Genomic DNA, 16260 nt, shown 5'->3' on the forward strand with positions numbered 1-16260 from the left:
AAGATTCCTAAATGCATGGTAGATCAAGATTAGTGGTATTTTACAGAATATCCTATTATTTCACTAAAGAGTAGAGCAGTGTCACAACAGATTTGCCCAAATTTCAGTGGACAACATGAAACACCAACTATGTGAGATGGCAGTGTTTAGCTGTGCAACAATGTAACAGCACTGAGAGGAAAAGGAAGCTGTGAGAGATAAAGATGAAAAAACTGAGGTAAGTGCCAGATCAAACTGCTGCTTGTAAATCAGTCAAGCCCATGGCTGATTTGATCATATTTATAAATTGCTACATTAAAAAAAACAACAGTGGCAGTAGAACAAGCCAGATAGCACACAGGCTTTACTTGTCAGGCCATAGTAACATATAGTAACTGAGAAAATGGAAAATGGAGATGATTTCATGTTCGATCCTAAAATAACGCTCACATTTGCAAATTTTAAACTTATGAGTTTGAAGTAACAAACCATGACCATGCTGAACATTGTTGCTTTTATTAATGCATCTCTATTTCAAGGCATGTGTGGAAGACTTCATCATGCTAATAATGTGACTAAAGAAAGGCTAGATTATTCAGAAAGGCTAGCTAATAACTCAAACTGCCTTAAGAGTTTTAATACTCAGTGACAAGTACAAAATTAAGTAAATGACATACTAAACTGGCTAATACAAATTCTAGGGCATGTTTAAGCATTAGGTTAACATTTAAAAAAAAAAGCCAACACCCTCTAGGAGTTGCTGAATCCCTAGGTTTTGGAAGAAAAAAAAAAAAAGGTTAATCTTAATTAGAGATGCACTGATCACTTGGTGGAGATCGGAAACGGCTGGTTTTCAGAGTGATCGGCCAGTCACTGGTCAAGGCCTGTCACTCTGATGATTCTGTGCCAATCAGATTTAGGCTCCACAGTTCAAGCTGAGTCTGCACCTTGAGCGAGGCTCACACTCGTGTGTGTACCGGGCACGTGTTCAGTGCACAGAGGGGCATACAGAAACATCTTGGAGAAGGGGAAACTGCATCCAAATCTCCAACAAAGAATACACAATGAGGGAATTACTGGCTAGACAAGAACACATGTATATGTACAGTGTATCCAACCCATGGTAAAACACTGCAAATACAAACTACACAGTCTTCAAAAAGAACTGTGTGCTCAGTAGGACTGATGCAACAGACATTCTTCTGTTTCTAGTATCAGTTGCACCTGTTTATGTTTGGAGAAGTACAAATATTGCACTTCATTTTTAACAAACTAGTGAAAGAGAGAAAAGTAAAAAAAATTTCATTAAAGAAAAGTTACAAAAATGTTTGTGTATCCTGTCAAATATAGTTCTTATAAATAAGGAAAATCAGATTTGGCCAAAATCGAAATTGGCATATGATTCCCAGACTGGGATGTTTAACTTGCATCATTGCCCTGAGAAATATGTTCCCTCACGGCTGTGGGTCTGGAGATGCCTTTTGATTTTGTCTGAGCGGCTGAAGCACTTGCCACACACAGGGCAACTGTATGGCTTCTCCCCCGTATGGATCCTCATGTGTACCTTCAGGTGAGCCATTTGTGTGAAGCCCTTCCCACAAATCTGGCAGCGGAATGGTTTTTCTCCTGTGTGGCTACGCTGGTGCTCTTGGAGTCTCCCGGAGGAGCTGCAGCATTTCCCACATACCCCACAGCGGTAAGGTTTTTCCCGTGTGTGCACTTGTACGTGCACATGCAAGTGGCCGATATGGCTAAACGCCTCACCGCAAACCTTGCAGCAGAAAGACGACATGTGGCCTTGTAAAGGAGATTTCTGAATGGGGCAGTCCACGGCATTAGTGCCCTGGTTGCGCATGTGAGAGACCTGTCCTCTGTTAGCTCCAGTTCCAGCTCCCTTAGCACCAACCATCTGTCCTCCATTCTCCACCCCAATAATGTCTATGTTGTTCTCATTTGAGCAGTTTGGGTTGACTGGCGCAAGAGGCTGAACACTGCTGTTGGAGGAAGAAGAGTCTCTGTGGCCTCCTCCACTCTCTGCCTTTACGTTCCTTGAGGGGCCCCGAGGTCCAACATCCCTCTCCCTGTTCTCCACACCTTGATTCTGAGGGAGGCTGGATGTGTGAGGGCCATCCTGGGGATATTCATTTCCAACACGTGGAGGAGTGAACATGTTTTCTGGTGTGCTGCAAGAGCCGTGTCCGCAAAGCTGATCCTCTCCTTGACTGACCCGGAGATCTCTTTTATCCTTTATCTGTACAGGAATGCGCTCTTCATGCCCCATGCTGGGACTCCACTCACGTCGTGGATGCTCGCCATCCTCCTCCTCCAACAGCGCCATGGAAGGACGATCTGAAAATAACAAGAAGAGGCTCAGCTGAAAATAGTACGTATATACACTGCAGCACACACAACTGCATCCATGGTACAAGTTCACATCTGGTTAGAATTTCATAGTTTGTTTATGAAGCTTGTATTTAAATATCAAATTTTACTTAGTCCTCAAAATGGAAGCTATTCATTTACAGGCATTTTTCCATCAAAAAGAGCAAAGAGATTAACTCCCTGAGTTAACTAAGTAACAAAAAGAAAAGAAGGTTGTTAATAGAAATAGCTCAGCTTCGGTAATACACAACATGCCTAAAGTTGGAGATCTGAAAAACTACCCAAAACATGGCATATGCATTCATGGATACAAGATACCAGTCTAACAACAATGATATGAAACTTCCTAAGCAAAAAACCATGTCTCTCATTTTTCAGTGAGAATTATTGCTTTACTTTATAAAACATGTATCGGGTTTCATGTAGTTAAAGCCCTCTTAATATCAGGCAAGGTGGCCCATGTCTACTATAAACCAATCTGCAAGACCTTGAATAAATATATAGACAAATATTCAATAACACTATACGTGATGCATATATATATAAAAGTATCCCCCCCGAACCTTTTGTATTCTATAACATTCATTCCCAAGAACTAGGGTTTTTGACACTACTGACAAAAACACACTGTCAACTGAAAGTGTAAGAAAATAACATTTTTACAAATGGATTGAAATTGAGAATTTACAATCATAATAATTAACAGCACCTTTACCATCACTTTGGCATGTTTCAGCAACCACTGTGGATCTGTGCGTTTTAAAATCGGAGTAAACAATGCTCACTAATACAATGACTTTCAGAACGCACACAAGCATTCAAGTATAGTTAGCTTAGTGCTAACCGAGATTTCGACCAGTCTGCTAACCTAGCTGCTAACCTAGCTGGCTGGCTGGCTAACGAACAAAGGTTGCTAGTGTGCTAGTCGCTCCACAACAACGGGTAATGTCAGCTAGCTCGCTAACGGCCAAAGTTTACTTGCTTGGAAGTGCAGCAATAGTACTCTGACATTCCTATATTATCATATTTGTACTGCACATTTCCATTACATTACATAATACCATCTCAGTCTTAGCTAATAGGATATAAAGGGTCGCAGCAGCACCGCTAGCTTTCAGCACAGCTAACCTGGCCATATTTCAATTCCAGCGTCTCGCAGCCTGCGTCTCAGATGGTCATTCTCCCTCTCCCTGATCGCTATCTCCTCCTGGTACTCTAAAATCGTGTCCTCGACTGACTTATAAATCTCCTGCGCAGCAAGCATGAGTCGCTCAGTCAAAAAGACGTTTAAAAACTGCAATTTGGTCATTTTCTTGGGTTGCGCGGAGCTTATGCGGTCATCCAAAATGGACCAAAAACATGCACGACCTAATCACGTGACCCGGAGTTATTATTTCTCCTTCTTCTTCTTCGTCTTCTACTAATACTATTATATCTTCCCCCTTAGATTTTCTGTGACTCATCAGTACTGACATTATTAATTATTATTATTATTATTGTTTTTTCTTGTCACTGAATTTTACACGTCACAAATAGCTCACACCAACGTCGAAATGTTGCAACATAAAGTGCCAGTGTTATAGGCTACTAATGTGTGTCCTAATTATGTGAGAGCTGTTCGCCATATGGCTGCGCATTGTAGTGGTGGAAAGTAAATACATTTTTGAGATAGGCTTATCTATAAGCCTACTTTACTTGAGTATATCCATTTTCTGCTGCTCCACACTTGCAACTCACTACATTCTAGAGGCATAATGAATACTTTTACTTATGGTACCTTAAATATATTTTGATGCTAATATTTTTGTACTTTTCATTTTCAAAATTTTGAATGCTGAAATTTAACTTGTAACAAAGTACAATAACTTATTCAGTTGCACTATAGTATGGCTACTTTTACTTAAGTACAGAATCTACTTTGGATACTTTATAAAGATGAAAACAGTGATGCTGGGCACATAAATACCATTCTCAAAGCAGATTCCTGCACCAGGCCTATGTTATTCTTTATTAGAGAATTCAATTGTAACTACGAAGACATAAAAAACAAATTTGAAATAGTTTGGCAATGAGCTTTCTAGATGAAAGAAAAGTTAGAGTTAAGGTATGTTAATTAAAATAATGTCTTACAGGTGGTTCTCACTTTTTAAAGCAAACACAGAAAAGTGAACACCCTAATCTAAACATATTATTGCCTGAAGCCTAAACAAAAACAGTCTCATATGAAAACGTGCCATCTGAGTAATAGTCCCAAATATAAACCCCAGTATATAAATATAAACCCTAAAGCCACTTAATACACATAGGGCCTCCACATCATAGATACCAACACTGCAGTATATGAGTTCAAGAGGTCTTTTTATTAATGAAAAGATTAATAAGGAAATTACAGTAGCATGAGGTACTGAGACATCGAAATATAAAAACAAGAAACACATACTAAATGTGCAATATCAAAATTAACAAGTACTAAAAATAATTAGTATAATTACGATGCAATGAACGCAAGCGAGGATCGTTATATACATGTGTCAGTACCGTAGCAGACACCGAAATATAGTAAGCAGTGAAATAAAAAAAATGCCATTTTGTTAAGTCATTCATCCTCCAGCCCAGCAGGTGGGGCAACACAAACTGCTCTCTCACAGCACAGCGGAAGTGACCCTCAAACCTGAGTACTCTTCCACGTGCGAGAGCTTTTCAGTCACATTGGCAGTTCGACAACTCAAGGATGAGGCGACCGAGTAAGTAAACTAGCGTTATGCGTCAATATACGTGCTTAAGAAAAACCATTTAAGACATTGTTGATCTGTTAATCCACCTAATTAACAAACTAATGGCAATCATTGCTAACAGCCAATAGTGCAGCATTGGTCAGATTGTATTAGCTTCGTCTTTAGCTTGTTAGGTATTTAACCAACCTTTAACTTTTTTGTCTTTAGAGTTGAAGAAAGCAAGTAAGCGGGTGTCGTGTGCCAAACGTTATAAAATACAGAAGAAGGTCAGTGTCTTAAATTTGAAATTTTAAAGCTCATTTACCTCATGCATTTAGATAATCCTAACATGCCTCTATGGACGATTAGGCCTGTGTAAACGAGACAGATTTGTTACTGCTACTCAAAATCCTGATTTCTTTGACTAATTTTAATGTCTACAAGAAAACGAGTTAACTTAGGTGCTGGTGCTTGGTATTTAGGTCCGGGAGCACAACAGAAAACTGAAAAAAGAGGCGAAGAAGAAAGGAGTGAGCAAACGAGTGAAGAAGGATCCCGGAGTTCCCAGCAGTGCTCCTTTCAAAGAGGAGGTCCTCAGGGAGGCAGAGGAGAGGAGGCTACAGGTTGGCTGTTCTTATTCACTTCATCACAGCTGATACCTTGCATTAATGCTGCATCAGTCTCCAGACTGATGTTTGTATCTCCCATTATAAGACTGTGGCCAGAAATTATGTTCACCTAAATATTTGTTTTGGGAAACAGGGTTGGACCATGTGCTTATGTATTCTTGTTATAATAAAGTATTTTTATAGTCTCTCCTGTTTTTATAAACAAAATCTTGTCTCATAGATTGAAGAAGAAAAGGAGAGAAAGAGACAAGCGAAAAAAGAGGAGCGAGCCCAGAAGAGGAAGAAGGAGAAGGAGGATGCAAGTAAAGAAACAGAACCCAAGGCCAAGAAGGCTCGGCAGGTAAACACTACAATGATCTGTGAAATCAGATTTGAATCTATTTACACCTGACTGACCTTCTTCTTTTCAAAATTTGTGTCTCATTTACATAGGATGAGAATGGAAAGCATTCAAAGAAGCAGACTACCCAAGATAAGAGCTCTAAACAGTTCCTTTGCTCTGAATTAAATAAGGTAGGACACCCCAGGCCTAGTCAGTGTGTCCCTGTAGAAAGAAATGGCTTTAATGCTCAGTCTGACCCCCTCCAGGTAATTGATGCATCTGATGTGATAATAGAAGTCCTTGATGCCCGTGATCCACTGGGCTTCAGGTGTCCACAGCTGGAGGAAGCTGTGCTGCAGAGGGAAGGCAACAAGAAACTGCTTTTGGTTTTAAACAAAATAGGTAAGGGGGCATGAGATATTACCATATTAATTTATAGCAAAATGTGCACTGTGTTTGGTATGTTGTTAAATTTGAATGCGAAATTGATTGTTTGCACTCTAAGTCAGGGTTTTCTGTGTTGTAGATCTGGTACCAAAGGAGAATGTGGAGAGGTGGATACAGTGTTTACAACAGGAGTTTCCAGTTTTGGCATTCAAAGCATCAACACAGATCAAGGACAGAACAGTGGTAGGACATGCATTTTACACATCAGTGACTAAAAGCAAACAAGACTTGCATATTATAATGCTTTATATGGCACTGTTTAGCTAACCAACTCAGTGTCTGGAAGCATTTGCCATCCTTTGTTTTGACTAGATACTTTTGAGTTAAATGCTTCTAAATCCTGTTTTGTTTCCATTCACATTTTTGAGTCACATTTTAATTCCACCTAAAATCTGCAGGAGATTAACTATAAATTGAAGAAGGATTTTGGCACAGTATCAGATTTTTAACTTGAGTACAAAAGTGTGAATGTTTTATGTTCAAATTCATGCCCATTCTTGGCTGAGACAAGCAGCCATCTTTTTATAACTATTTCATCAAATGCAGATGCGTTAGATTTGCTTGATTCCTGAGAAGTTACTGCTATTAATGCTGTGCATTGATATGTACATCATGGAGGATTGAGAAGGTTGAGCAGCTTGTTTTATGCTGTTGTAACTGGTTATAACCTCCAAGAGTAACCAACAAACCACAAAATTAAGTGGCTCTGTCATAAGCAGAGCTGGTGTTTGTGCGTTTGTGAACAAAACAAACTGGTAAAATATTTTCCAGTGCACGCACACTGTATTAATAATTGCAGCAATAAGAAGGCGATTCAGCTACTTCACATTCAAGTAAAACAAACGAATAAGGGTGAAATATATGACTGGAAAAGTAGTTTTTATTTTTCTCTCTGTTTCTGTTTTATTACATGCTTGGAATTAATAAAAAAAAAAAAAAACTCAGTCACAAAAAGCAGAACAATGCAGGTGAAACATGAATGAAGCCAGTCATATTGACTCGTCACAGCGTGGCTGCATCCCCAACCAACGTGCACCGTGCATTAAAACACAGTAGGGAGCTGTGTTTATGCTGAACATATTGTCACACTCTGTCATCACACCCCTACAAACAAAAAAATGTTTAATTTTATTTTTCCGGCTCTGTCTTCATCAGCAAGCCAAGAAGAGCAGGATAGTGGCCTCCAATGAAGTCCTGGACAGATCCAGAGGAGCAGCATGCTTTGGAAAAGACTGTCTCACTGAACTCCTCACGAGTTACGCTGCTAACAGACAGAGCGAAGCTTCACTTAAGGTGGGCGTAGTTGGTGAGTACAGCTTTTCTCCTTCTTATGCTGCTATGATATAGATGTACGATGACTTTTCTGTTCAGTTCAGCACACAGTCTGAATCTTCATCTTTGACACAATTCTGTTTCACCCCTAGGCTTTCCTAATGTGGGGAAGAGCAGTCTCATCAACAGCATGAAGGAGATCATGGCCTGCCACACCGGTTTCAAGAGAGGCATCACAAAGTGAGTGACAAACATAAAAATAGAGTACCTCTGAGCACAGTTATAGCATCTTTTCTTAGATTTGCATCATATTGCATATTTAGCAGAATGTCCTATTATAGCTTTGACTCATCGGGTGCATTACTGGTTATATTCCAGTTGTAATTAGCCTGTGCTCTAATTTTACCTCTTACAACCATCCCCAGATCCATGCAGGAGGTACACATCTCAAAGAATGTGAAGCTAATTGACAGCCCAGGGGTTGTGGCATCACCATCTAACCCGCTGGCCTCTTTGGCTTTAAGGAGCCTGCAGGTGGAGGAGGGCGAGGAGAGTGTGTTGGAGGCCGTCAGGACTCTGCTCAAGCAGTGTGACAAGACCCAGGTGGGAGGAGTTTGCATAGCAGGAGAGATGTTATATAATGTGTTTTTAGACATTGGATGGATGGATAGAGAGGTGTTTTGTCTCTCAGGTCATGTGTTCTCATTGTTTTAGGTCATCCTCCAGTACAATGTCCCCGACTTCAGAAACTCTCTGGAGTTTTTAACCTTGTTTGCCAAAAAGCGAGGTTATCTGCAGAAGGGTGGAGTCGCAAATACTGAGCATGCAGCTGCCGTTTTCCTTGCTGATTGGACAGGGTCAGTGTATTTTCCTAAAGGGTTGGGAAGGGTTGGCCAGCTACACTGCATGCATCATTGTGGAAATGAGGATAAAATGCAATTCTGGATTTCATTTATGAAGACTTCTAATCCAACTCTGATCCTGGATAACTGCAAGCACTGTGTCAGAGTAGGGAGTGTACAATGTCTTGTTTTGCTCAAGCCGCTGAAGTCTTTGGCACTGGTTTGGTGTTTCCTCAGAGCCAAGCTGAGCTACCACTGTAAGGCACCAGCGAAGAACAGTCGCCCTGCATATCTGTCTGACACCGTGGTTGCTGAGATGCAGGATGGCTGGGATCTAAACAGACTGAGAATGGGCAACGAGAAAACTCTGAAAGGTACAGGTGTTGACCACAGTGTACAACTCGGAAATACAGTAGCATCAACTGACTTCCTTTGCATAGGGTGTAAAGAGCAACATGGGGTCCATTCCAAGTCTCTATATTATAAACGTCATTTCCCTCACTTGTCTTTTCCTTGTCTTAGTCCCACCCATGTAAGATGCAAAGAAAATGTGAGGAAAGGAGTCAAGGAAATGCTTTATTAACGACATGAGACATCCTTTGCTCAGATCCATCATCTGACGTCAAATCACCAACTAGTTTCTGATAAAGAGGCATGTCAGTTCATAAAAAACCTCTGCAAAGGATGGTCTCATGTATTCTCAGTCATGGCTCCTCCAGCACCATCCTCAGTCCTCAGAGCTGACATGAGAGACTTGGAACATCCTACATCCTCAGTCAACCGGAACGACTTTGGGTCTGCTGAGGACATAGGAACGATCTTATACGAGACATGAAAGATCTACCCATGGCCTCTTGGGGGCACCAGTGGCTGTTTAGTCTCCAGATTTGTCAATACAAAATAAATTATGTGGTCATTTCTGTGTGTTCTGTAGGTGTTAAATGCCCAAACCAGGCCAGCAGTATAAGCTTCATCTCCAAAGGCATGACTGCAGGACTGCTGAGCATCAGTGACATCTCTGAAAACAGACCTGGTGCAGCAGCCACAGATGGTGAAACTGTGTGTGAGAATGAGGAGGTAACTATAGATAGAAAACTGGCAGACAATAGAGTGGCTTCAAATAATGCCAGGAGTCTGGTCTCGCAGAAATGAGGACAAAAATGCAAGTCTTAATTTGATTATGAAGACTTATAATCCAACTCTGATCCTGCTGGCTGGACTTGGTTTTACTAAAATCACACTGTGTACCTTGAGGATTGCTGGAATGTAAGTAGTTGAAACATCTGTTCTTGCAGCCTGAACAATCATCCAAGGAGACACATGAGGGGGAGAAATCTCAGAAGGCACAGGTGGCGTTGCTCAACAGTAGGTTTTATCTTTTGTTCTGTTCTGCATTACTAAAATCTACACCATTAGGTCATATTTTTACATCTGACTATGTCTTTGCAGAAAAGCCCAGCAAGGTGCAGTTCCACTCTGTGCCCATTGACATTAGCTTGTCTACAGCTACAACAGATGACGCCTATGACTTCAACACAGATTTTAAATGAGCTTTGGCATCGTGTTGCTTCTCAGCTAATGCAGACCTGGACTTGTCAACATACAGTATATGACAACGGTGAGACAGTAAAGAATCACTGTCTGGGTGCCTTTGACCATTACTGTCCTACTAGCTGAAGGATTTCAGACTAGACTTGACTTGAGCTAGTTGTTGGGTCAATGCTTAAACTTGGGACAGGGGCAGAGAGAAGGACTATTATTTATCTGTTAACACCATAAAGTTGGGTTGTCTTGGGAGTAATCCCTGGCCAAATGTCATTTGTAAAAGCTTGTGCTCAAGCAGAACACTGTATATACTAAAAAGTCATAAACCTTCTAAATGTTTTTTCTGAATGTATTTTTCAAAAACCATGAACAGTCTGAAAATAGCAAATTGAATAAAGTACCAGGTTTAATACAGATAACTGGAAAACAAACTTTAAATGATGAAAATGTAAGTTTTATTTAATATACTATTCAAAATGACATTTACACAAAAAAATGACATTTACAGGAAGATCTAGAAAAGTCTTGACAATGAATGAAGGCCTGATGATTCTGGGCCACTGACCTGACTATGATAAACTGGAAAAAGTGTAATTTAGAATAATGGTTTAAAATGGACCAACAATGTTAGTGTTTGAAAAACTAGACTGATTAGTAATCATATTTACAGATAAGTAAAATAAAATTCACTATTTTCCACAGGAAGTATTGAATTGAGGTAACGATGTGAGGCATCTGCATGGCTAATATGACCGACTGAAGTGATAACTCGGAGCGGAACATGATTGAAGCTGTTAAACTGCAAGCTGTTTGACTGCTATACTATACCATTACAGCTGAGATTAATTGTATAAAATAATTTAGTCTGCAAAATGAGTCATGACCTATCTGCATGTAAAAGGTACCAAATGATGCACTCACTGATGCCCTTGATAATGCAGCTTAGTTGGTTATGTACATGCATTATAGTGACCTGGCTGTCACAAGGTGTCTCAATGCTGGCTAGGACTGATGCATCAGTTTAGGGACACTCCCTTTAAATTCAACACCTCTGAGTATACATATTGTAGGAAAATACAGACCGCATCTTTAGCAAAACAGTCTACAATTTCGGAATGGTCTCAGTCAAAAATGTCAAGGGCAACATGATGCACTGGGTATGGAAACAGGTCAGTTCTGAGTATTCATGAGACTGAGACTGCACAGGTTTACATGTTAGGAGGGTTGTGTGGCAGACCTCAAATACAGGGCTAAAAAGTGAAAAAGCCTTACATAGTTCCTGAGATATGTGGCATGGTCCTGCTGTGACAGGGCTGACTTAGTTCATCCAAAAGTTTTTCAGTCTAGTTGTCTGTCCCCTGCATGTTTGCGCACAGGATGAAATTTTCCTGTAGGGTCTGGAATGAACCACTTGTCCCACACGTCCGAAAAAGAGGAGGTTCTCCCCCAAGGCTTATAGTGTCCATTCCAGTGGAGGAGTTTGGCAACTTTTACAAACTGTGGGGAGTAGCGGTTTCCAGCACCTGTAGTACCTAAAAAAAAAAAAATAAATAAAAATTTTGTTACTGTTTAAAATTTTACATTTATGTCATGCTGCTTATTTGGCATAAAAACATTCAAATCGAGCAGGAATTTCTGGTATTATTAAAAATATGCAACCCAAACATGATTTCTATAACACTAATGGAGTTATGTAACTTGAAAACTTGCATCCTTCACAGAGAGCAGAGCTTCCTGTAAGTCATTTGTGATTTCTGGTACAGTTAATTAACTGAATGATATTTAAAAGTATGTTAAAGGACTCATTCAGCAATTTGGGAAATACAGTTGTTCAATTTCTCACTGAGAATTAGATGATAAATTCCAAACCACTCTTGCATCTCTAGATTAAATATGAAGCTGCAGCCTGGTTAGCTTTGCCAGCCATCTCAGTGTCAAGAATGGAAGCAGAGGGGAAATGTTGAACTCATTCCTTTAAAACCCATCTCAAGCTACTCATGCAGCATGTCCTTGTTATATTTGTATGCCCAGTTTTGTAGATATGTACAGTGTATGTGGAAGTATCACACATACACTACCTCACAGAGAAACAGTACTTGCCCAGGGTTGTCCAATTGTAAAATCAACCGGTAAAATGTTTGATTGCAAAAACCAAAAATTCTCTATTGTTTCTTAACAGTACCTAACCAGAGCTTACCAAGGTGCCTGATGTGCCACATGGGGTCAATGGTGGAGTGACGTTTGTAGAAAACAATGAGGAGTGGGGGGGTAACGATGCTCTCTGCCAGCGTTTTACTGTACAGATCCTCCCTAGGGAAACAAATAAAAAAAACAAAACAGATTAAGTTCAATGAATTACAATTTTGTTCAATTACATTAACAGGGAACTGATCCTATTTTTTTTTCTTCCAGTTGCCTTAATTTTGCAAAGGAGACTCTCATATCCACCTGTCATTTCACCATTACGAGTAACATACTGTGTGTTGCGCTCCATCCAGTGCTCCAGCTGCTGGGTGATGTTTTGGTTCTTCCATTCAGTCAGATTGGCGATGATGACTCCGGGGTTGAAGGAGCATGTGCTGGCTCTCATCCCCATCTTCTTGATAGCCTCCTTTTTAAAGTCCAGAAAACCTATATAGTTAATCTGTTGAAAAAAAAATCATTATTTGTCTCCATATTCTATGAAGAATATCTCACTTTCAGATAATACATTACATTTATTTTACATAATTAAAAAAAACACCCAGCTCAGACAAAAGATGTCCACCTGTTTCCCAGCCCCTCGGATGATGCCCTTCGCAGATGCTGAGTCACAGTCATCTGAAAAGGCAGCTGCATGTCCTGGTTTGAGGTTGGTTTCATAAAGCTCCTGAATGTCCCCTGTGATCCAACAGTAAAGGCAAAATCTATTAACTCGTTTCTAGACGGTTGGTGTTTTTATTGTTAGAACATTTGTTTTTATTGTTAGAACATTTCTTTTAGTTTATAGTAAAACAGTATTCATTAGGTTTATGTCCATGGTAATTCTCTTCCTTTATGGCGGTGTCTCACCTTGTACAATGATATCATCATCCAAATAGATGACCTTCTCTGCCTCTGGCATGTATGCAGGCAGATAAAACCTGGCAAAAGTCAACTAAAGAAAATCCCATTAAAACATGCTTTATGACAAACATACCAAGGTAGGCACTAGCGCAAATATCTGTTATGGAACAAAGACAGTTTTCTCACCGGTTTTGCAGCCTCCATGGCCTGAGGATCTTTAGATTGCTTCCCATTAAGAAGCTTGGTCTGGAAAATAACTATCTTGTATTTGACATGTTTTAACTTTGTCTTACTCAGCCACACTCTGATGGTAAATCAAAAACAACAACCACAAAAAAAAAAAAAGCTGTGTCAGACAAAGGTTACTTAAATCAAAACTATCATGATAAATTTCTTTGGTACCTAAAGGGGAAAATACATGAATTAATAAGCCCAAGGAAATATAATGTATGCATTTAGCAGGGCAGACTTATGTCTTACTTTAGGTGACCCACTGTGTCATTCAGGGTCACAATGGTGAAGACTACATTGGCTTTACTGTTCTGGTAGATACTGTTCATAGCAGCAACCACAGCACCAAGTCTCTCCTCAGCAGCAGTGATGACAATAGGGATCTCCTCTCCTTTACCCACTGACTCTAGTCTGAGGTTGGGAGACAACTCAGACTCAAATGGAAGAATCACACCTGCATCTGGATTGAGACACATTTAGGTTTTCACATGTTACTTCCATGATTTCAATATAATTGCACTCAATGTGTCTGTACACTAAAGATTATGAGGAAAATGTGTATCCTACATATAGGTACAGAACAGCTAACACTCTCAACAAAACGATACCTGGATTTTCCTTCTGTAAAAAGTCACTGAAGTTGAGGAGATTTCGCTGAATTATGATTAGGAAGGCCACAGCCAGCAACACAAGGATGATCACGTTTACTGAAAGAAAATGAATCAAAATCAGAATCAGAAGAGTCGGTTGCTTCAGGATTACTCAACCTATTTCTATTTACCTACTGTTTTCTACTCGTACTGTATTGTCTAAACACAATTACATACATGTTTCAGAAATGCATATAAGGAACCATCATCAGAACAGCCTCACCTCTCCTCAGTGTCATGATAACGGCCTCATCCGTTCTTCCAGCCCGTCTGATGAAAAGCAATAAATAAACACAGGTTTAAAAAATCTTAAAGTTGAACTGAGTGGAGCCCAGGATTTATTACCTTGTTGATTAGGGAGGACTGGGGTTAATGTGAAATACTGCTGCACCGCACTGTAACCGCATAAACATACAATAATATCGTCTAAAACGTAGTCGCTTTTAACGTTGTGTTCATATGCTTAAATTTGAAATTTATACCGCGCAGGTGAAGTCGATTCTTAAAAAAAAAAAAAAAAAATAGCACAGCAAAATTGCCACTAAAGCCAAACTGCCAACTCAACATCAAGTTTATACGTGATCACAATTGCACGTAGTAATAGGTTCCCATGTATTTGCCTGTTTAAAAATTGCATTGTTTCGAAAGTACAAAAATGATTACCAATTACTTCGCATTACACATTTATATATGTTAATGATATAAAGTAAGTGTTTTATAAAATATAGGCTCTAAAAGTAGCTTGAAATAATGGCAGGCGGTTATTAAGGCAGCCAAAGCATTCCGCAACCATAATACAAGGATGGGTCCTTTCCAGTACGACGTATCTTTTTAAAACAGGACGTCAACCTGCTTCGGTGTTGGTCCCGATAGCTTCAGATTCTTCCAGTTTATGTCTGATCATTTCAAGTGAAAGATGTTACCTATATTCAAATCAATTCCCACGCACATGGTAAGACTGAATTAGCTAATTCAATATGAGGCTAATCGTCTGTTACATTCATGCATTTCTATTAAGCTAATGCTAACATACCTAACGTTAGCTAGCTGGTCGATGCTGTGATGTGATTAGAGTGATAGCAGCTGCGACATGTAGCTGTGTTTTTACATCGCAGTGTGAAGCCAAAACCAACCAACCAAGTTTTCTCATTCACTGTAATGTTTTACAATTTATCTAAGATGCCAGTAGAAGTTGTTTATCTCTGTGGAAGCTAGACCTTACTGGAAGTTAAATATAGCGTTAGCTTATTGTTGCAGCTCGTGTTTAAGTTATATTAGAGTAGATACTTTCACTAAGTTCGTCCTTTTACTACACTATGGTGTTATTTAACTCACCATTACGTATACTCATGCTACTTTCTGGTGTCATTGGTGTTGTATTTATTAATGATACGTATGATGTCGAATTGTGTTACAGGATTATAAGGGCCAGAAACTGGCTGAACAGATTTTCCAAGGGATAATACTCATCTCTGCGGTAACTAACCGCGACACATGCAAACTAACAACTCTGAGCATCCCACTAGAATGGCATTCTATTTTTATCTGTAGTCGGGTTCACTGATGTCATTTTCCTTTCCACCTTCTTTCCAGGTGATTGGATTCGTGTATGGTCTGATTATTGAACAGTTTGGGTGGACAGTGTATATAGTTTTGGCTGGTTTTGCTCTGTCGTGTGTGGTAAGTGTTTGCTTTATGTTGTCTAATTTATTTATGGCTAATGCAGTTTATGAATGCACAGTGCACCTAAGATAATGAATTGATGTTTCTGTCACAGCAGTTGGCTGTCCCCATATGTTACCATAGATTAGGAGAATTGGATGAAATTCTTGAACACTGGCTCTTTTTTGGTTCCCCCCTTCCCTGTTTGTCTTTGACTTTAGTTGACCCTGCCCCCGTGGCCTATGTACAGAAGGAATCCTCTGTCCTGGCAGCCAGCTCTATCAGAGCCCAGTGGGGAGTCCAGCCAAAAACCTCAGGAAAGTCTCAAGAAGAAGAAGCACAAATAACTCAGAACTATCCCTGCCTGACTGCTAATACATCTTTTTCTATCAAATTTTTTTTTCCAAGTTTGTCTCACAGTTAACATTTGAAGCATTTAGAAAACTTGATTACACTGTATCAGTCAATAATGAAATGTGTGTCTATCTGATATTGGCTATGTTTTATACATGGTGTTTAATTTTTTTTTAAAGATGCATT

At 39.7% G+C, this 16260-nt stretch overlaps 4 protein-coding genes across 7 annotated transcripts; 2 read left to right on the forward strand and 2 right to left on the reverse strand.

Annotated features, from left to right (window-relative positions):
- Positions 1-1385: 1385 nt before the first annotated feature.
- Positions 1386-3786, reverse strand: LOC109956111 (zinc finger protein with KRAB and SCAN domains 1-like). 3 transcript variants are annotated; one of them, XM_020592979.1, is made up of 2 exons: positions 3490-3786; positions 1386-2328 (listed from the first exon to the last, which is right to left on the reverse strand). In XM_020592979.1, exons 1-2 carry the CDS (start codon positions 3668-3670, stop codon positions 1409-1411), a joined length of 1101 nt encoding a protein of 366 aa, XP_020448635.1. In that variant the 5' UTR covers positions 3671-3786; the 3' UTR covers positions 1386-1408. The 3 variants fall into 3 exon arrangements, with proteins under 3 accessions (XP_020448635.1, XP_020448637.1, XP_020448636.1); XM_020592981.1 differs by lacking the exon at positions 3490-3786 and adding an exon at positions 3077-3470; XM_020592980.1 differs by lacking the exon at positions 3490-3786 and adding an exon at positions 3071-3470.
- A 1191-nt stretch (positions 3787-4977) lies between these two features.
- On the forward strand, positions 4978-10462 carry gnl3 (G protein nucleolar 3). The gene is made up of 15 exons (XM_020592825.1): positions 4978-5105; positions 5304-5362; positions 5558-5698; positions 5925-6044; positions 6137-6217; positions 6293-6428; positions 6553-6656; positions 7629-7779; positions 7898-7985; positions 8171-8348; positions 8460-8602; positions 8825-8961; positions 9522-9664; positions 9883-9952; positions 10037-10462. The coding sequence occupies exons 1-15, from the start codon at positions 5093-5095 to the stop codon at positions 10135-10137; spliced, it is 1665 nt and encodes a 554-aa protein (XP_020448481.1). The 5' UTR covers positions 4978-5092; the 3' UTR covers positions 10138-10462.
- A 186-nt stretch (positions 10463-10648) lies between these two features.
- Positions 10649-14644, reverse strand: glt8d1 (glycosyltransferase 8 domain containing 1). 2 transcript variants are annotated; one of them, XM_020592827.1, is made up of 10 exons: positions 14404-14644; positions 14282-14328; positions 14017-14115; positions 13658-13868; positions 13364-13481; positions 13184-13268; positions 12900-13012; positions 12610-12776; positions 12330-12442; positions 10649-11664 (listed from the first exon to the last, which is right to left on the reverse strand). In XM_020592827.1, exons 2-10 carry the CDS (start codon positions 14295-14297, stop codon positions 11471-11473), a joined length of 1116 nt encoding a protein of 371 aa, XP_020448483.1. In that variant the 5' UTR covers positions 14298-14328; positions 14404-14644; the 3' UTR covers positions 10649-11470. The 2 variants fall into 2 exon arrangements, with proteins under 2 accessions (XP_020448483.1, XP_020448482.1); XM_020592826.1 differs by having other exon boundaries at positions 10650-11664; positions 14282-14644.
- A 214-nt stretch (positions 14645-14858) lies between these two features.
- On the forward strand, positions 14859-16254 carry spcs1 (signal peptidase complex subunit 1). The gene is made up of 4 exons (XM_020592828.1): positions 14859-15010; positions 15476-15535; positions 15652-15738; positions 15942-16254. The coding sequence occupies exons 1-4, from the start codon at positions 14975-14977 to the stop codon at positions 16065-16067; spliced, it is 309 nt and encodes a 102-aa protein (XP_020448484.1). The 5' UTR covers positions 14859-14974; the 3' UTR covers positions 16068-16254.
- The last annotated feature ends 6 nt before the right edge of the window (positions 16255-16260 follow it).

The sequence above is a fragment of the Monopterus albus genome, unplaced genomic scaffold (assembly GCF_001952655.1).
Source record: "Monopterus albus unplaced genomic scaffold, M_albus_1.0 scaffold18.1, whole genome shotgun sequence".
Classification (NCBI taxonomy): domain Eukaryota; kingdom Metazoa; phylum Chordata; class Actinopteri; order Synbranchiformes; family Synbranchidae; genus Monopterus; species Monopterus albus.